General features: G+C 36.0%; 1 protein-coding gene across 1 annotated transcript in view; it reads left to right on the top strand.

Moving 5' to 3' along the window:
* The window catches only part of LOC125650974 (breast cancer type 2 susceptibility protein-like), a 36,941-nt gene extending 15,480 nt beyond the window's left edge, over positions 1-21,461 (top strand). The window contains exons 9-28 of the mRNA XM_048879564.2: positions 596-4,274; positions 4,372-4,428; positions 4,576-4,648; positions 4,746-5,184; positions 5,368-5,537; positions 5,661-5,789; positions 5,883-5,954; positions 6,079-6,217; positions 6,589-6,747; positions 8,880-9,059; positions 9,322-9,472; positions 9,676-9,785; positions 13,054-13,170; positions 13,751-13,832; positions 13,940-14,036; positions 16,019-16,127; positions 17,492-17,592; positions 17,852-17,924; positions 20,429-20,713; positions 21,084-21,461. Of these exons, the coding sequence (XP_048735521.2) occupies positions 596-4,274; positions 4,372-4,428; positions 4,576-4,648; positions 4,746-5,184; positions 5,368-5,537; positions 5,661-5,789; positions 5,883-5,954; positions 6,079-6,217; positions 6,589-6,747; positions 8,880-9,059; positions 9,322-9,472; positions 9,676-9,785; positions 13,054-13,170; positions 13,751-13,832; positions 13,940-14,036; positions 16,019-16,127; positions 17,492-17,592; positions 17,852-17,924; positions 20,429-20,713; positions 21,084-21,248 (6,387 nt within the window). The 3' untranslated portion in view covers positions 21,249-21,461. The remainder of the gene's footprint in view (positions 1-595; positions 4,275-4,371; positions 4,429-4,575; positions 4,649-4,745; positions 5,185-5,367; positions 5,538-5,660; positions 5,790-5,882; positions 5,955-6,078; positions 6,218-6,588; positions 6,748-8,879; positions 9,060-9,321; positions 9,473-9,675; positions 9,786-13,053; positions 13,171-13,750; positions 13,833-13,939; positions 14,037-16,018; positions 16,128-17,491; positions 17,593-17,851; positions 17,925-20,428; positions 20,714-21,083) is intronic.
* The last annotated feature ends 216 nt before the right edge of the window (positions 21,462-21,677 follow it).

Genomic DNA, 21,677 nt, shown 5'->3' with positions numbered 1-21,677 from the left:
GCATATATTGTTAGACTTTTTTGTAAATCTAGAATATTTTGTGAGGTTTTATTTTTGCTAGACCTTTGTTGTTGATTTTTACATAGATGATTTTTTCTTGAGTGTTTTGATATTTATAAAAAAAGATATGCCCCCTAGATGGAAGATCAGGTAGCATATTGTTTTTGTCCAGTCTTATCATTCTATAATTCTGTCCAAAATCTTAACCTTCCTTAAATCTTTTGAGCTAACAAAGTTAGAGAATTAACATTTAGCAAAATGAGAGAATTATATGAGAGCTTTGATATTCTCTTCCCTCAAACTCTTCACTTTGAACCTTTAATTTTTGTGGGGGGAAAATTTAAAGTTACTTGAATTTAAATGGATCAGGATTAGTATTATCATTGTACACAAGTATGAATGAAATTTAATGAATGACTTTGGAGGGGGATCTTTTTTTGTAATTGTGTGAAAACGGAATACCTATTGAAGAGATCTTGATTTACAGTAGAAACATATGGTATTGTGAAACTCATTTAGATATTTTATTTATATTGTTTATGTTGATAAGCTGAAATTTTTAAGTGTTTATGGTTACTTGATTTTCTGTTTTCAGGAAAATTTAAAGGATATATCTAACTCATTGAAAGATGTCAAAGACAACCGTGAAGTCATGCAAAAGTCTACAAATGTCAAAATACAGGAAATGAGACTGATGGCACATCGGAATCATAACAAAAAGCTAAGCAGTCCCTCCACTTGTAAGCCTCTGCATACCCCACCATGTATCCCCAAACCTACGCAATGTGAAGGACATTCCAATGTACAGTCATCAATAGAGAAAGGTGTGGAGACCACTGATAGATTTGAAGGTTTTTCTACTGCAGGAGGTAGAAAGTTTACTGTCAAAAACGATGCTTTACAGAAGGCCAAGTCATTGTTAGAAGTGGACACTGTTAATGAATTGGAGGGAACTGTACCAAACAGACAGTATAAACTGAATCCTGAGAAAATTGCTGATGCTCCTAAAGTTGATTATTCACAAAGCAAATCAAATTTGAAACTTTTGAGTGAAGGCAGCATGGGTAAGTTTTCTGAATGTGGAGCTGGTTTCCAGGGTTTCCACACAGCCAGTGGAAAGAAAGTGGAATTTAGTGAAAGTTCTCTTAAAAAGGCTCAAATGATTATCTCAGAAGAAGGGGATGCAAAAGAATTTCCTGATACAGAATGTGCCAATATTTCAGACTTGTTGCCATCAGGGGACAGAAAAGCAGCTAAAATTATGAGCGAGACACCCAGTATGAATTTCTCTGGTGGAAGGAAACGCCCTCATCCCGGGGAGAATGTTGCTATAACTGCCAAACATTCAGGAAATGTTAGAGACAAAAACTTCAAAGGAAAAGGAAAAAATATATTTTTAGATATATTTGAGGAATTTGAAGGTTGTAGTGAGCTTAGCTCAGACTCGTTAACAGGATTTAAAACAGCTGATGGTAACAACATATGCAGTGTAAAATTCACCAAGGAAATAGCCAATCCCACTGAAGTCAAAGCAGTTTCTACAAACATACAAGGTATCGAGAAAAATTCCGCTGACATTAGAGAAGAAGAAATTGTTAAAAAGGTGTTTTCTGGAATAAGAAAAAAAGGTATTAATTCTGAATTGAGACAAGGAATTCTTGATCACTCTATCCAGCCAGAGCGTGCTGGTCAGCAAATGAAATCATCCTCCATTGCTGCAAAATTTCCTCAAGGTTCCTACATACCTAAAGGATTCCGACCATTTAAAGCACCTAAAATTGTAGCTAAGCCAAAATTGGAGGATTTTACCTTAGCAAAGACATCAATTGTAATACCAAAGCCTATGGCTAATGACACAGGACTACCAGAGACTGTGGAACTAAACTCGAGAATTCCTGTATCTGTTAAATCCAGCACTCATGCAAAAAGCAGTGAAGTTTCAACAGGGGATGTGAAAACAGAAAAAACTTTAGATGAAACTGAATGTGATGTAAAAGTAACAGGTGAAACATCGTCAGAAAATGCGGATATGAGCAATCTGTTCTTGAATGAGATGTTTGATGACGAGATGGAGATCTCACAAAAGTCTGAATGTACAGTAAACAGAAAAATTAGTGATGTGAAACGAATCAAGGTATTTGTAGACAGAGAAGAACCGACTTCTTCAGAGGGAGATGTCAAAAATTCCATGGAAAGCAATGTTACTGAACAAAATTTAGAGGCATCTGTTAGAATGATTGATTTCAAACCCAACTTTAGTGGATTTCAAACTGCTTCTGGTAAAACAGTTAACATTGATGAAAAAAGTTTGAAGAAAGCTAAAGAATTGTGGGAAAGTCAGGCAAATTTATCTGCAGCCACAGGAAGTTTTGATGATAGTGATCCAGAAGTAACTTTCAAAAATAAGGAGGTCCATTTATTATCAACTACTGTGTTAAGAGATGCTGAAGGCAAGCATGAAGAGTTGTGTCAAAGAGCCAAGAAATCTATAAATGATGAGATATTACCAGGGGCAGCATTCATGGATGAAGATCAAGAAAGAACGATAAGAAAAGAATTTTATGGATTTCAAACTGCAGCAGGGAAAATTGTGAATGTTGATGAACAATCTCTGTCTGAAGCAAAAGAATTGTGGGAGAAATCGCTTAGAGATGATTGTTCAAGGCCCGAACACAAAGATAGCACAAGTGAAACATTCCTAGGATTCCATGCAGCTTCTGGTAAACCTCACTCGGCAAAGGATGACCCAAAGTTGGGGAAGAAGTCGCATGATTTGCCGAGCAGTGAAAAAATTGATCAACCCACGAGAATTGATGGTCTAGAAAGAGATGTGAAATTTTGTGGGTTTCAGACAGCATCTGGTAAACAAGTGAAAGTGAGTGAAAATGCTCTGTCAGAGGCCAACAAGTTGTGGGAAAATTCCTCAGCTAATGGTGCACAATCATTGATATCTGATGGTGAACCATGTAAAGATAAACTTTCAATAGAGGGATTTCAAACAGCATCAGGAAATATTGTGAAAGTGGATGAAAAATCTATAACAGAAGCAAGGAAACTTTGGACCTCTGCAGATTTGGAAAATAGTGAAAACTTGCCACAATCAGTTCTGGAAAATTTGTTCCAGCCGGATAATTTCTCACAAGTTAGTATGAAAGACATGGATCCTTCTGAAGACCAGGCATCAGGAGAAACATTGAAAATGACATCAGCAATTACAGAAACTCCTCAAAGTGTTCCTCGTTCAGCAAATTCAGATAGTCGGAAATCTACTGCCAGTTCAACTGATATTCCCTATAAAATGCAGAGGACCGCAGAAAAGGAAATTGAAAATGAATATACGCAACCATCATTTGTCCCCAATGCCTCTAACAAAGGGATACATGGTTCTAACCAGACACTAGATAACAAAACAGCTGATACTAGTGCACCTGGTGATAAGAAAGGAACTGTAAAATCACTAAGTGGGAATGATAAAGCCAAATCAAATGGACAAGTTCTCAGCAGCAGTACTTGTCCATTCATGAGTGCATCAGGAAAACAGATTTCAGTTTCGTCTTCAGCTTTGGAATCCACCAAATCTTTCTTTAGTGAAATTGATGAGAGTGTAGATCTCAATACATCAGAATCAGAGTGCAAGAGCTTTTCTCCATTTCAGAGTGCCAGTGGTAAATCTGTTTCTGTATCTCAGAAATCTCTTGAGAAGGCTCGAGCAGTATTTGCAGATAACCCTGAGATGGAAACATCACACTGTGTGTCAAGTACTGTTACCAAATTAAAGGTGAAGGAAGATTCATTTTTGCCTTTTCAAAGTGCTAGTGGTGGAAATGTTTCTGTTTCACAGAAAGCTCTTGAAATGGCTCGTGATAAGCTTGCAGAGAACTTTTCTAAGGAACAAGCTCCAAAACCTAAGTTTCTTAATAATGACAGGATGAACAGTGGAGTTTCACCATTTCAGAGTGCCAGTGGGAAATCTGTAAAAGTGTGCAAGAGTTCTCTTGATAGAGCTAGGGCAAGACTGGCAGAAAACTTAGACGGAAATGGTGACAACCCGCTGACATCCTGCAATAAAGGACCTGGCGTCGTACCTCGGGTGAATACTCAGAAGAGAAAGTTAGAGGACATCAAAACTCCCAAGAAGCAGACAGACAGGGTGTCGGGAGATGTCAGGGAGTATGAGAATCTAGTTCTGCCAGATGATTTCTTTGATGAGATGGAGACTCCCAACAAGAAAATGAAAATCAATCCTGATGTTAAGTGTACTAAGAAGCAATCAGGTATGTATTGTTTTTTGTTATCATAAGCTGCTTTTGATATGGAAGAAGTAGTTGAAGTACTTTTGTAGAAGATTGTATCTGAAATTCTGCATTGTAGGTCACTTTACAACTGACAGAAAGAATCACATGACTGCACTATCAACAATTCCTGAAGGTAAATGACATGAATGATAAAAATCATCTGTTATACAGTATATTAAGTGTTCTACTGGAAAAAAGAAATATGGGCAATTATTACTAACAGTGACTGTATGGGAAAATGTGAAGATAATTGTTATGTCTTTACTCTGCTATTTCTAAGGTTACACAAAGGACAGGCAGAATTTCTACACAAAAGCATTAAGATGTAAGAGTGATAGTGATCCTGAGAACAGGTTAGTAGAAAATTTTGTGTTCCACTGAATTATGTATGATATACATGCAGTAATTCATTCTTTTACTTCATATTTATAAAACATTTCATATCTTTAGCATTACCTACATAAAGGCTGAGGAAACTGAGAAATACAGGACACCTGCTTCAGCTGTACCGGGAACCACATTTAGGACTCCATACAAATCAGGAACAAGCTCTACAGAAAACATCCACACAGCCCCGATAGGAAAGGCCGTGCAGCCTGTGTTTGTACCTAAAACCCAACTAGTGACTTCCTGTAGGATGGAAACAGTCAATACGACTAGTCAACAGATTTCAAGCTCGGAGCACACCACATCCCACAGGAAAGCTGAGAATGACAAAGAGGATTTCATTAAAGCACTGGAGGCTGCCAGGAGGAAACAGGAGGACATTGTTAAGTCCAAGTCTTGTTGTTGTGTGAAGCCAAGTGCTGGCAGACTGTTTCTGTTGAAATCTTCAGGGAAGAGGGTCAAACTGAGGGAGGCTATTACTGTTAGACATGGCAATCCCTCTGTAAGTACAAATTGTAGTTCATTCAACACCTTAATGGACTGTCATACATAAAAAATACAAATATGCAAGAGTCTCTCTCTCTCTCTCTCTCTCTCTCTCTCTCTCTCTCTCTCTCTCTCTCTCTTCCCCATCTCCCTCCAAAACAAACCCCAAAAACTCAAGCGAAAATTTATCTTTTTTCAGTCCAGTAATGTTCCTCCTACCCCATGTACTGTGAGAGCCTGTAATGCTGCCAAACACCGGTTCTACCTTCCTCACTTCTACAGCAGTGATGTCACACAGGTGTATGTTGGAGACGGGGCTCTATTGGTGTCCGACGATCACAGATTTACAGGGGCAAAGGAAATGTACAAGTAAGCATCATTGTGAAAGACATTTTATCCACCAGGGTAGTCCGCGAGAGAACTTTAATTTTTGTCTAGTCCTGCCGGGGAATGTTTTAAGACTGTATAATTGTGATGTACCTGGTTCTGTAGAGCCTTTCTGACGATAGACAGTGTAGATCCCTCCCTGATCAGCGAGGGCTGGTTTGGTAATCACTACCGGTGGATTGTTTGGAAACTGGCATCATACGAAGTTGTCTCCCCAGAAAAGTTTGGCAGTAGGTGAGTACCTCTATTTTTTTTTTTATAAAATTTTGTAAAACTTTCTTTGTGTCTATTGATGTATGCCATACCATTTTGTCACATTACCTTCAGGGCATTGACTCCAGAAAATGTAATGCTGCAGATGAAATACAGATATGACAGAGAGATTGATAGGTGTCAGAGGTAACAAACTACTTCTACTACTAGATAATTCTAAATAGCATTTGTACTTTGAACCCCAGAAAAAGAAGAATTGAGAGATAATAACATTTGTATACATGTACATACAAATGTATGCATCTTTTAGATCAGCTCTCAGAAAAATTATGGAGAGAGATGATGCTTCAACCAAACGCCTGGTACTGTGTGTTTCTGGTATACAGAGAATGCTACCAACAAGTACTGCTGCACCCGCAACCAAACAACAGGCAGATGCAGAACCAGAGGTTTGGTCAATTCAGTTAAAGACTACACGTACAGTAATGGGTATTCATTGTATAATTATTTGTGTAGCATTTCTTTATTTGCCAGAAAAAATATTTCAGATTTTGTGAGGTGATTGTAAATTTGAAATTTATAGATTCATTGAAACTAGGTTATAGTTAGAGCTCCACATTTTTTTTTTATGTGGATGTTCTATAGAAATTAATTTGTCCATCTCTTTTATTGACATGACATAATAAGTTAATTATTTATTATCCCATTAACATCATACATATATTTTGTAAAAGGGTAGATGATGGGGAAAAAGAAATTTAAATTATATTGAGACAAATGTATAGTAGGCCTGGGATGACTTATTCAGTCTGTTTATTAGGTGACAGTGGAGCTCACAGATGGATGGTATAGTATCCCAGCCAAGTTGGATGTTCCCTTACTGGACCTCGTCAACAGGAAGAGGATCCAGATGGGTCACAAACTATGTATTACAGGGGCAGAGCTTGTGGGCAGTCAGGACCCCTGTACTCCTTTAGAGGTCAGCTCTGTGCTGTGTACACCAGTCAACATCTACTAATAAATCCATCTTGTATACATGTAAAGTTTTATGTTAAGTACTGTATAGGGGAATTATTTCACGGGTTGTAATTTTTGCAGTTTTTTCATTTTAGATACATTCGCTGGTTCATAAATTCGTGGATTCGAATCACTATAAACACCCCCCCCCCACCCCCCCCCCACCCCCTTTTTAAAAAAAAAACACATTACACCTCATTTTGATACATGCCAACTTTTGAAAATCCCCATGGGGGATTTTGCGCGTGACGACCTTTTTTCAATGCTCAAAATTCCCGACATTTTACCATGAAAATAAATATTTGTCTTTTCAAATAAAATATCAATCTAATCATTATACATGTATCATACATCAAGTGTGTTTGACCATTAACTTTAACAAAACTATATTAAACAAACTTTGAAAGATATACATGAGTATTTTATTAAAATCATCTATTCAGCAAAAAATCCTCTCCAACAAGTCACATACATATTATCAAATAATACTTAAAGTTGCATCCTTTTACACCATATACACATCAGCTGGTCTATATATCAAAATTTAAATTAAAGCACATACATTTAGGTACGACTACAAAGGCGATCTTGCTTGTCTGTAAACATGGACTTGCAGAGTCTGGTGGAACAATCTGCATTGCAACCAGAAAAGGAGTGGTCTGCCCTGCTATGAAGATTTGCACCCATGACATCTGAAATAATTACCAGGAAAAAAAACACATCAAAATATACGTTTTTACTTGTAAAATAAGGCTACTTACTAATATAAAATTCAATACAGACTTGTGCAAATTACGCATCACAAAGTCTATTGAATACTATAGGGTTATTGAACTTATATTGGTGAATATTGGCACGAGTTGGCTGTGAAAATGCACGAGCTTGCGAGTGCATTTTGACAGCCAACGAGTGCCAATATTCACCTATATAAGTTCAATAACCCTTTTATTATATAGCTAAAGTATTTAGTTGTTAAATTATATCCCTTTTCATTCAAACTACTCCAAAATAGACGAGAATTCATCAATATTGGCAGTGTGCAATAACAGCATGCACTTCTTAACTGTTCAATATTTAACCCGTCATTAATGCATGAAGCAAACTGATTTTGTAAATGGGGACATCATAATTTATGTACAGTAAAACATTTTGCTTAAGTAAATATCAAATACCGGCTCTGTCAGATTCGGAGGACCGTCGTCTGCCATTTTGGCTTGTTTACGTCGTTACGGTAACGTCAATATTGAACGCTCATACTCGGAATGTTTCGGGCGCATACAATTTACGCAATGCAAAGTTAGCGTTCAATAAATTCTCAGGATATTGAACGCTAACATTCTCTAGATTTTACGCAGATTTTATAATAGACTATTTATTAGCTATATAATAATGCACTATATAGACTATGTAATACATCGCTATAGACAGATAGATTCGGATAGCCTATATTATTATTATAGTTGGAAAAACATGTATTTGACGTACCTTTAATATTGCATATTTTGGATGCTGTCAGCGAGAGGCAAAAATCGGGAATGTCTGATTGTTTGGTGGTGACACTATAATCATTGTTATTCACGTTTGTGTAAAGGATATGTCAATTTGAAATCCGTCTTCCCGATTAATTATTATCAAAACATGCTTCGCACTGTCCAATAAGCACCCCGACACAGCCACACCAGGTAAATTACATCACCCCGATACCATGCGACACAGGTAAACAGCAATGGCTGACTATTGTCCCGATTTCTGATTGGCCAGTTCAGAAATGACGCGGGATTTCAAATTCCGGTTGGAAATGGGGGTTTGTTGTCGTAAAATGGGAGATATTTTTAGAAAATTGGGATTTGGGGGTATTTTTGCAATCCCAATCGGGATATTGGGATTTGCCTTTTCAACTGTTTCAAATCGGGAGAATCCCGCACAAATCGGGAAAGTTGGCATGTATGCATTTTGACAAATAATATTCACAGTTTCTTAAAATTGCGGATTTGTCTAGACCGCAAATATAGCAAAAATTTCCACCACGATTTATTTTCCCCTATACAGTATACCTTAGGATGATGTTTGAAATCTGTGAGAAATCTGTTCTAGGCACCAGCTTCACTCCAGCTGAAGGTCAGTGCCAACTCTACCAGGCCTGTCCCCTGGGACACTGTGCTAGGATTTCAGACTGACCCTCGTCCCATATGTGTGCCATTAATGGACCTCAGTGGAGAGGGTGGATTAGTGGGATGTGTTGATGTTGTGTTGGGAAGAAAATACCCGCTAATGGTATGCAGAGGTTAACAATTGTTGTTCTCATTATTTTTGAAATTATATGTACATACAGTATGTATAGAATGGGATCAGATTCAATGGTTTAGAATAAGAAAAATGAGTGGTATGGTCATGTGAGGAATATGCTTGTTTTGATGATACTTTCAAGTTATGGTTAGTAGTGAAAAAAGACAGAAATGTATTGCTTTTAAAATGTAAAATTTTATTGAAGTGAAGTACATGTATGTTCATTTACCATACAAGTTTGGATTTGTAGTACATGGAGAAATTGCCACAGGGAGGGACTGTTTTCAGAACAGCTCAAGCTGAGGAAAAATTCAGTGAGTTTCACCAAAAACAACAGCAAGATGCAATGGAAGCTGTATATATAAAGCTGGAGAGGAAATTTGACAAGGAGGATTATGAAGGTAGAAATATCAAAAGAGATTAGAGAATTGTTGGTGTAGTGAGTGGATCCCATGCACTGAAGAGTGCACTGGTTCATTTGAAAGTGTCTGTGTGTGTTCTGTTTTAAACATGGATGATAATAGTATATTCAGAAGTTGAATTGCAGTGTAATTGATGGATAAAATGATTAGTTGGTCTTTATTTACATTATCATTTCCCCCAGAGAGCTGTGCAGTGAAGAGACAGTGGAGTAAAAGTGAAATAACAGATCTACAGAGTGGGCAGGAAGTGTGGGAGGCTCTCAGAACAGCCAAGAGACCAGACATTGTAGAGGTGGGTAATGGAACCAATCAATGTTTGTTAGTACGAGAAGGGAGGGTCTCAGAACAGCCAAGAGACAAGATATTGTAGAGGTGGGTAATGGAACCAATCAATGTTTATTAGTGCTAGAAGGGAGGCTCTCGGAAAAGCCCAGGCATTGTAGAGGTGGGTAATGAAACCAATTAATGTTTGTTTGTACATACATGCCAACTTTTAAAAATATCCATGGGGGATTTTGCGCACGATGACCATTTTTCAAAGGTCTAAATACACGACATTTTACCATGAAAATAAAAATTTGTCTTTTTAAATAAAATATCAATCTAATCATTGTACATATATCATATATTAACACAACATAAAGTGTGTTTGACCATTAACTTTAACAAAACTATAAAAAAAAAAAAACACTTTGAAAGATATACGTAATTATTTTTTATTAAAATCATCTATTCAGCAAAAAATCCTCTCCAACAAGTCACATATTATCAATCAAAACTTAAAAGTTGCATTCTTTTACACCATATAAGCATTGGCTGGTTTATATATCAAAATTTAAATTAAAGCACATGCACTTAGGTACGACTACAAAGGCGATCTTGCTTGTCTTTAACCATGGGCTTGCAGAGTCTTGTGGAACAATCTGCATTGCAACCAGAAAAGGAGTGATCTGCCCTGCTATGAAGTTTACGAACAAAACCTTTGCACCCATGACATCTGAAATAATTACCAGGAATAAAACCCACATCAAAATATACGTTTTTACTTGCTAACATAAAATTAAGTACAGACTTGTGCGAATTACGCATCACAAAGTCTATTGAATACTACACTATATAGACTATATAATACATCGCTATAGACAAATAGATTCGGATAGCCTATATTATTATAGTTGGAAAAAAAATATATTTGACGTAACTAATTGCAAATTTTGGATGCTGTCAGCGAGAGGCAAAAATCGAGAATGTCCGATTGTTCGGTGGTGACACTATCATCATTGTCATTCACATTTGTGTAAAGGAAATCCGTCTTCCCGATTAATTACTATCAAAACATGCTTCCCACTGTCCAATAAACAGCCTGAGACAGGCAGACCAGGAATATTACACCACCCCGATACCATGCGACACAGGTAAACAGCAATGGCTGACTATTCTCCCAATTTCTGATTGGCCAGTTCAGAAATGACGCAGGATTTCTATTTCCGGTATTGAAATCGGGGTTTGTTGTCGTAAAATGGGAGATATTTGTAGAAAATCGGGATTTGGGGGTATTTTTGCAATCCCCATCAGGATTTTCAACTGCTTCAAATTGGGAGAATCCCGCACAAATCGGGAAAGTTGGCATGTATGTTTGTACTAGAAGGGAGACTCTTGCAATAGCTATTAACCTGACATTGTAGAAAGTGTGTTTCAGAGATTGGTATTGTACAAGGATGATGTTCTTACCCCTACTAAGCCTTCGACTCGAGTGAGCTTTCCTGATCAAAATCCATGGTCATCTTGATTTGTCATTCACTGACTTCACATTTTTGACATCTCTAAAACAACCAATTTCAAGGAAACTTTGCAAGAAGTACATGTACCTCTGAGAAAAAGGATTTAAGCATGTTCAAATGAGGGACATATCCCCTTCCAAGAAAGGATAATATGCAAATAGAATGTCGTGTTCAGAACTACAAAAGCCAAATATAGATTGAAACTGTCCTATTGTAATGGAGATTTAATCCATACCCTCCAAGTCCAAGTTAGGTCTGCAATTTTGATTATAAGTCTACATTGGAATTTATAGGAAAACTTTTTTTTTAAGGTAACTCCATACTCGCAGTTTTATCTGATACAAGTTTAAAATGTGTATTTATTTCCATTCATTAGAGTTAAAACTAACAAATTATCAAATAAAATACATAGGTCTTCACACTTTTTAAGATGTGAGACTTACATAAACAGAATCATATATCTTAGCAGCGTTATTAAAATTCCATACAAACTGGTTATGACGATATAGTAGTGTTCATAACAATTTCATGAAACTGTATATTCACAAAAATATGCAAAATGTCTGTAAAAAATAAAGGAAATCATCGCATAATAGACTTGATAAAGAAATCAATAGAAACAGAGTTATTGCCCTTGGATTCAATATTTTGAAATGTATCATTGATTATTCATCTATAACTTTAGACTTTTGAAATATTTTATGTTTAACAAGATTTTTTACAATAACTATCGGAAAAGACTCTAACAAAATTTATGTTCCTATCATGCATAAATCTAAATAAATCATCGATTTTGCAAAATCTGATGACATCACAGGAGGGTGGAATTACTGTAAACCTCAAGTGTGCAATTCAATTTGAAATACATGTAGTGTGCAAGCATTGTCACATAGTGTAGATTCATGTTTGTTTTTTAAAAAAAATGACCAACGAGGCAAAGGCTAAAATAGGGAGTTTAAAGTTTACATAGGAATACTCTCTCATGGAAACGATTTATAAATTGTCATGTTCAGAACAACAAGGGTTCAGTTTGACAAGTTGGTATGTGAGCATTGTCATATAGTGTAGATTCAATTTCCTTCATTCCATTACCCCCATGATTTATATAATAATGTTGCATTTTGCATACACTATGCGAAAATAGTCGTCAGGGTTTTGACTCATAATGCACAAGCCAAAAATGTCACATTTTTTAAATACTAATTGTCAATATTTTTTTCAAAATATCAGACTTTTGGGATTTATGTTTCAATGGAGTAAAGAGCAATCACTCTCAATGCCCTTCATTATTGATTGGTGCAGATACGAAATGTGATACCAATTTATTTTAATATTGGTACATGATTATCAAAAATGGATAACTCATCACTTTTATTTTGATCAAGTATTTGGACAAGTTTTCTTTATAACGGTTGTATTAGTTAGCGGTAAATTTTAATCAATATGTATGTACATGTTTTATCCATATTTAGTGAAGTGGTCTGTGGTGTAATGGATAGTGTGTTCATGTCATGCAGCAAGTGAGGTGCCCCGGGTTTAAGCCCACAAATTGCCAACTACTTTTCTGAATCAAAAAAGTTTTTTCAGTTTACTTCATAAGTAAAAAACAAGGGGAAAAGTAAAATCGCACCATAGAAATAGTGATAGTGTACATTTACTCGTGCACTGTGCAGAATTAGAGTGTATATGTATGGGAAGAAACTAACAAGAAATCTGATAATAGAGCATATAGGATGAGCTCAGTACTCTGTGTGATGTTGAAGTATATGTTGTTTTCAGGGGTACTTGAGTGATGTCCAGATGCACTCGTTAATGGACTACAAACAAGAACTACATCAAGAGAAACTCCAGAGATTGCAGAACGAATTCCAGAAATCATGGAGCAGTGAGCAAGGGGTATTGTGTTGTGATCACTCAAGATTAAAATGACTACCCACCATAGCATGCTTCATTTCTGACTGTAAATTACAAGAAATGGCAGTATATCGAGGTAGCACTGTATAGAAATTTTTGCATTATGGAAACGATGAATATGGCATATAGATTTGTGGTACTTCGAATGTGTTTGTCGGGGTGAGCACTGTAGAGTGGAAGGTTATTTATCCAATCAAAACTGGTCTATAAACATTGCCTAGAAAACATTTGTTGCATTTAAAGAAATGATGATTCTACACAGACACGATGAGAGGTATCTATGAATGGAGGAAAGTTAGGTGTTTAGGTGTTACAGACAATTTGTTATTCATTATTTGGATGGAATCAAATTCAGATACACTTGTTTAGTGTATGCATGTATATACTTACATACTAGTATTTGTTAACATATACTGTATGTATACATATTCATCATAGTACATATCAAACTGTACTGTGACTTGTGTTAAGATAAATCTGTGGAAATTACGTTGCATGAATTTATTGATCATTGTTGATAGTGTTGTATACAACTGTGTACATGTACAGTATGTATTTTCAGGACACAATGAGCAGAAATGTGGTTCCATTGTTGAAGCTAAGATTTGTGGGAATCTGTAGAAAAGATGTGGATTCCAAAATATGTAAGCTGGAATAATGCACCAGAATGATTGAAGATTTATATTTCTCTTGATGTTCATATTTCTGTCCAACATGATGCTACATGACATTACTTTGAAATTTTTTTCAGCAATGATAATCTCCGTTTGGCGTCCAGGCCAAGAAGTGATGGATTTAGTAGAGGGACAGAGATACAGAATATTCTCTCTATCGACCAATCAGTCAAGGTCAGAGATCAATTTAATGAACAAGAAGATTGCATATTTAGAAATTTAAATATAGGAAAATTTTATGTGGTATCACGATAAATTGATAAAATTTATGAAATTACAGAATTGTATCACAATTCAAAAATTATGAAAAATGTATTTGATTCCGTGTATGTACAGTGCACTTAATTTAGTGTATTTAGATTCCGTGTATGTACAGTGCACTTAATTTAGTGTATTTAGATTCCGTGTATGTACAGTGTACTTAATTTAGTGTATTTAGATTCCGTGTATGTACAGTGCACTTAATTTAGTGTATTTAGATTCCGTGTATGTACAGTGTACTTAATTTAGTGTATTTAGATTCCGTGTATGTACAGTGTACTTAATTTAGCGTATTTAGATTCCGTGTATGTACAGTGTACTTAATTTAATGTATTTGATTCCGTGTATGTGCAGTGTACTAAATTTAGCGTATTTAAATTCCGTGTATGTACAGTGCACTTAATTTAGCGTATTTAGATTCCGTGTATGTACAGTGTACTTAATTTAGCGTATTTAGATTCTGTGTATGTACAGTGCACTTAATTTAGTGTATTTAGATTCCGTGTATGTACAGTGTACTAAATTTAGCGTATTTAGATTCCGTGTATGTACAGTGTACTTAATTTAGTGTATTTAGATTCCGTGTATGTACAGTGTACTAAATTTAGCGTATTTAGATTCCGTGTATGTACAGTGTACTTAATTTAGCGTATTTAGATTCCGTGTATGTACAGTGTACTTAATTTAGCGTATTTAGATTCCGTGTATGTACAGTGTACTTAATTTAGCGTATTTAGATTCTGTGTATGTACAGTGTACTTAATTTAGCGTATTTAGATTCCGTGTATGTACAGTGTACTTAATTTAGCGTAATTAGATTCCGTGTATGTACAGTGTACTAAATTTAGCGTATTTAAATTCCGTGTATGTACAGTGCACTTAATTTAGCGTATTTAGATTCCGTGTATGTACAGTGTACTTAATTTAGCGTATTTAGATTCCGTGTATGTACAGTGTACTTAATTTAGCGTATTTAGATTCCGTGTATGTACAGTGTACTTAATTTAGCGTATTTAGATTCTGTGTATGTACAGTGCAATTAATTTAGTGTATTTAGATTCTGTGTATGTACAGTGTACTTAATTTAGCGTATTTAGATTCTGTGTATGTACAGTGTACTTAATTTAGCGTATTTAGAATTTCATGCACTTGTTCTATTATCAGGATTTAGCATGTTTTCTGTGTTCAGTAACGGATAAACAAAGATTGATAGCACAACTATAAATCAGCACCCGTAATTCACCTCCAATACCAATCGGATCACGCGCTCGTCATTTTCCGTAACCGATAAGAAGACTTGGACGTGGATCAGCACAAGAATTGCATCAAATCGATGCATTTCTTCGCCTGAAGTGTGCATGTGGATGAGGTTACATGTAAAAGGCCAGAACCGAATCCCCGTATAATGTTAATTATATTTTCACCACAGATTCAGTTTTGGTATCGTTATCGTCTTATTCACTCTAATGCTTAAACATACAAGTGGAAATTGACAGTGGTAGAATACCTTAGATATGTATGATTTCTTAGTTGCATTTCAAAGCTCACGCTTTATATTGTAACGTACGACTGTGATGTCATAGTTACATTGTGTACACATGGCAACAGATTCTGATGGCGTTGATCCACATACGAGGTTCATTTGCGGTTACGGAAATAGCCGAGTAGTTACGATTGCTCCAATACATGTATGAATCCCGCTAAATATGTACATTTATACATGCACAGTACGATGAATTGTTTTTTTTCCAAATGTTAAATTCACGTCAGCTCTCATTGATCATGTGCAGTATAAATTGATAAAATGACTGAAATTATGAATGAATTATATCGTATAATAACATTTAAGATAAAAAGAGACTTTTACTCATCTTTAGTTTGACAAACTGTTACAGGACACGGTTTAGTCAGCACAGTGTACAACTGACAGCTAATAGACAGACCAAATTCTTACCGGTCAGTGTGGACGAGAACCTGTTGGACATGGTGTTTGACCCCAGAGAAGTATGTTGGAATATAATCTTTCTAAACTAAATTTTTGGGGGATATACTAGACACCAGTCCCTCTGTCTGGAGAAATATTTTTTTCTACAATTTCAACACTTGGAATTTGCATATTGATTTTCGTAATTTTGAGGAAGTTATTGCTACCTTGAGTTGTACATGTACATATCTCATTAAAGTCTATTTATAGAATCATACTATCATAAGTTTGCAATGCAGAGAGGATGCTCATAACATGAGGGTCTGTCCTGATTCTAGTGCAAGGTTGTGTGTCCAATGTCAAGGTCACATGTATGAATCCTATATTTAGAGCAGAATAGCTGTGGGCTGTGTCACAAAGATTGCTTATGACTTGGTTTGGTCATGGTCCTATTTCAGTGTCATTTAGTCAGTGCCAGGGTCACAGGGCAGATAAAACAGAAACATACACATAGGTACATCTCAAATTGGTAAATTTATTACTTTTCCCCACAAGTTGAAGGTGTGTGATCCATGAGAGACATTGACACAATACCTATATCATAGTGTTACCACTGTCAAAGACACGGTAAAATGTAAATATCATTATGTTAGAATATATGTGCTTTGAGCACAGTTTCTGATACAGTTTAAATTTAATTGGAAGTAAACTTAATGTAGTTGTTCATGGTCAAGTGTAATTGTGCAAGACACCTTGGTTTACTTGGGGTGGGGACAATTTTCAGGATTTTCTACACTATATCATGGACTTTTTCCTTTTGTTATATATGGGGGTATTTGTGAGTACAGTTTCTGGTATATTTTAAATTAGCATGACATGATTGAAATCTGACAGAATGTTGATGAAGTCTAGATGCTAAGTACTGTGGAGTGTGTGAATTTTGACGGGACTAATTTTTGTTGGATTGGCGAGATTTTACATTGATGTAATTTCATGGATGTGGTGTCTGTACATTGAAACAAAAATTTTGTATTTCTGTGTGGTTATAAATTCGTGGGTTAGAGATAGCCACGAAATCTATAGAATTTAAACTCAAACAAAATATAGTTATTCCACAATATACAGATAGGTACAGAGAGAACTGTGTATCTAGAACAGACACGAGTTACTTATACTTCATTACTGTATACAGATAGGTACAGAGAGAACTGTGTATCTAGAACAGACACGAGTTACTTATACTTCATTACTGTATACAGATAGGTACAGAGAGAAATGTGTATCTAGAACAAACACGAGTTACTTATACTTCATTACTGCTTTACTGTCGTAAATTGCAAAGGCTAACTTATTCATAATGTCAAAAAGTATTCAGACCCAAGCTCTGTGTTGTTTGTAAGTATTCTGAGAATGAGTTATTTTGAGTTTCTCTTGTTACACACAGGTGCTTTGTGCGTGTGATTTGAAGAGGCGTCAACCAACATATGGAGAGCTAGATATAGTGTGTTTTATGGTTAGCATTGAAGGTTCAGAATTAAATGAAAGGTGAGGGAACTATTCACATGTAAACCAATATGTGGTTTCTTAAGACATCATTGTCAACAATTATCGTAAAACACGCTTATAGTGAAGTGCTAGGGACAAACAATTCTGACTTATTATAATTCGTTTTATCCAAAAAGTTCATAATATACTTTAAAACTACAGGGAATGAAAATCACTTCGCTGTAAATGTGAATTCATTGTAAGCATATTCCCTGTAATAGTGTTTTACTGTATTTCAAAACTGTTTTCATGGTTTTAGGAATCAGGAGATTCTGTATGGAATGGACAAAAATGGAGACATTATTGGCATTAAATTCTGGGGAGGTCTCAAGGTAAATATCGCTGTAACAAGTCATTTTTTGAAGAGACGATTGAATCTAAAACCATGAGACTCTAAATATAGTTGTAACTGTGAATGTTTTTGGCTTACCTGAGCTTAAGTGAGCTTTTGTGATCAAAATATGTCCTTTGTCCATCTGTCTGTTTGTGAACTTTTCACATATATATTTCAACCAAATTTTCCACAAAGCATCCATGTGCAAAGTGGGTTCAAGTTTGTTAAAAGGAAGGAGCCCAAAAGGAGAAAAATTTAGATAGTAGTAAAAGTAGAATGGGTTCTTCAAATTGTCATCTCAAGAATCACTGAATAAAAGTCATTTGCATAGAAGCTTTCCTTATGTGGTGAAGACTCAAGTTAACTCAAATTATGACCTTCAAAGCCAGGGTGGGGCCACATATTGCTTTAAATTTTTTACTTATGAATACATACTTATGAATACATTGGAATTTTTTTCAAGAATCTCCTCAAGAACAACACAGATGCAGTTTGTCAAATTAATGAGCAAGCATCCTCATGTCGTGCATATTAAAGTTTGGCAGGGTCACAAGGGGTGTTTGTAGTTGTGTCGCCTGCGTTACACGCAGTGGCGACATATAGGGATCACTATCCGTCGTCTGGCGTCGTCGTCACAAAAAATTTCTGTCACAGTTTTCTCAAGAACCACATGGGGCAACTCCCTGATATTTGGCACAGAGCATCAGTGTGGCCAACTGTATTGTGTAAGACATTTTCGAATCTGTCGCTTATCAACTTCCTGTTTGCCGGGACTTAGAATTTTTTACAGCAAAAAAATTTGTCACACTTTTCTCAAGAACCACATGGGGCAACTCCCTGATATTTGGCACAGAGCATCAGTGTGGCCAACTGTATTGTGTAAGACATTTTCGAATCTGTTGCTTATCAACTTCCTGTTTGCCGGGACTTAGAATTACTTTTTCAACATTATACGTGATATATTACATGTACATATAGAATGAACTAGCAGGCGACACATGTCTTCCGGGGAAGACTTAATACTGCGTTTTACTTAGGAATATGTAGGGTTTAAAAAAAAAAAAAGCTACAAGAGTACATGTATCAAATTAATATACAAGCATCCTCATTGTACTAATTGTGTGTAACATACAATCTGATCTCCACATTCAATGCCATACTTTGATGGATTTCCTACATTTGATTTTACTGCAAGCGGGGGCATTCGTGTCATACCGACACATCTAGTTCACACTATAATCTCGAGAGTTAAGGTGGGGTCACACAAAAGGTCCACTATGTAACATGGGTGTGGAGTATATGGGAAAATTTTTCTCTTCAACAAGTTATTGTATAATCCAGGTGACATGTTAGGATGGAGTCAAATGAATTCAACAATGATCTAGACGAGTCCAAATGATAAGGGTTTAAATCGAAAAGGATAACTAAATTGAGTTACTAATACTTGAACAATAGAAAAGCACCTGTGCAAAAAATACATGTCAATTTACTGCACCTCTGTTAATCAACAGAAATGATCTAATCAAATGTAATGCTTAGTTTAAATGTCCTTGAAAATGTACTACTGTTATCTTACTGATTGGCAATATTCAATTTTATCATATTTTACAAAGGTGTGTTTTAGATAAATTTCCTTAGCGTAGTCTTCTGAATGATTTTAATGGCTATAGTTGTCTTATAGAATTGGCTATGCTTGGCATTGCTTACAAAGTATTCATTAGGGAAAAATCATGTGGTTTTTGTACATCCTGTCATAACTGAAGTTTAATTTCATCAATAACGAAAAGGTGTCAATTATACGATTCTCAAAATATAGGAACAATATGTTACTATGTCTGGTCTGACCTTTGACCATGTGAACCCAAAATAAATAGAGATCATCTACTCCTTATTGTATATGAGTGTACAAAGTCTGATATCTGTCAAGCAAAGGGTTCTCAAGATATTGAGCGGACAGTATCTTCCTGTGTCTAGAATGGATTGACCCTTGACCTCTGACCATGTGACATCAAAATCTTAATCAATAGGGGTCATCTACTCTTTAAGATGTACCAGTGTAATAAGTTTGATGTCTGTCAAGCAAAGGGTTTCTACGTCCAGTTTGACCTTAAAGTCAATAGGGGTCATCTACTCTTTATAATGTACCAGTGTGCCAAGTTTGATGTCTGTTAAGGAAAGGGTTCTCGAGATATTGGGTGGACAGTATCATCTTATGTCCAAAGTGGATTGACCTTTGACCATGTGACCTCAAAATCAATAGGGGTCCTCTTCTACTCATAATCAACCCACATATGAAATATTACGATCAAGTGAATGATTTGCAAGATATTTAGCAGACAACATGTCATCTACCAACTGACATACCGACCGACCAACTGACAGGTGCAAAACAAAATGCCCTTCGTCTTCAAAGGGAGGCATGATAATGATGAAGCAAAATTTTGAGTGATTGTAATACATCATTGTGTTGTTTGTTTGAATTTTAGTTGATTTCTGTTTAAGGCTTTTGGGCTAAACACGACCCTCACTGTGGGTACGCTGTTCTGTGGCAGTAACCTACAGGATAAATTGCCTTATCGCTGCTCCGTCCTCCCCGTCATAGAGGCCAGCATGGAGTTCTCTGTGTTTACCAAGTCCCCAAAGGGTCCCACTCACAGGAAGGCCCACCAGATACTAACAGAGAGAATAAAGACAGCAGGGGTGAAAACTCTAGTAGACAGGGGTCAACAGCTGGTGTCTGAACTGCTGGAAAGGAAGAGGAAGATGACACTGGGCCACACACCTATTGTAAGCATCAGAGACAGAATAAGGACTAGAAGTTGTTCCTTATAGGATTGTGTTATTGATGTGACAGAGTAGGATAGACAATTTCTTTTTGAATTTGATAAATAGTACCGGTAAATGCCATAACAGGTATTGTAACTTGCTATGGTTTCATTAATTTTCCAATAATTACTATTTTAATAGTTGGTATGTGAATCTCTCATGCATAAAAACTGTACTTCATTTATCACTCGATTTCGTGGTGCTAGCTATAAACAATGGATATTGGTGCTCTAGTGATGAAACAGTACATGGCGTTTTCGATTCTTTTGATGTACATGTATGACGATGACTCTTTCAGAAGAAAACTGGCTCTACCTCTTCTGCTTTTCAGACAGTGCCTGACAATGTGAGCCCACATCCACCAAATTCAGTTCACCAAGCCAAGATGGCCCGACTAATGTCCTATGGATCCCCCTCACCGCTCTCCCCAATACCCACAAAAGTGACCCAAGCTGCCAAGAAAAACTTCAAATTTCCCAAACCGGCAGATGTTTAGAAAATTATTACACAGTTATGACGATTTGAATGGTGCTAGCATGTTTTTCTTATCTATTCAAAGAAATGATTGTTACTGTTACAGTATTATATAATCAATTTATGATAGAATGTGCCAAAAGTAAGACTAAAGTATCAGAGTTATTCCTCTTGTGTTATACTGTCATACATTAACTGACGATGCGCAATAAAATAGGAAATATTTTTGCGAGACTGGAGTTGTTGACCAATTGATATTTAACTAATAAACTTACGGAGTGACACGCCAGAGAAGTCTTATATTGCTGGAAAGTAAAGGATATGTACAATAAAATTTTGAAATTGAAGTTTCAAATACCTTATTTAGTTAAAAAATGCAATTTTAGTGGAATGTAATCTGGAGGGGAAAAAAGTAATTTAAAAAAAAATTGTTAGATTCGAACGCACTAAC

The sequence above is a fragment of the Ostrea edulis genome, chromosome 5, assembly GCF_947568905.1.
Source record: "Ostrea edulis chromosome 5, xbOstEdul1.1, whole genome shotgun sequence".
Classification (NCBI taxonomy): domain Eukaryota; kingdom Metazoa; phylum Mollusca; class Bivalvia; order Ostreida; family Ostreidae; genus Ostrea; species Ostrea edulis.
Note: the sequence above shows the minus strand (reverse complement) of the source record. Positions and strands in the feature narration are given on the sequence as shown.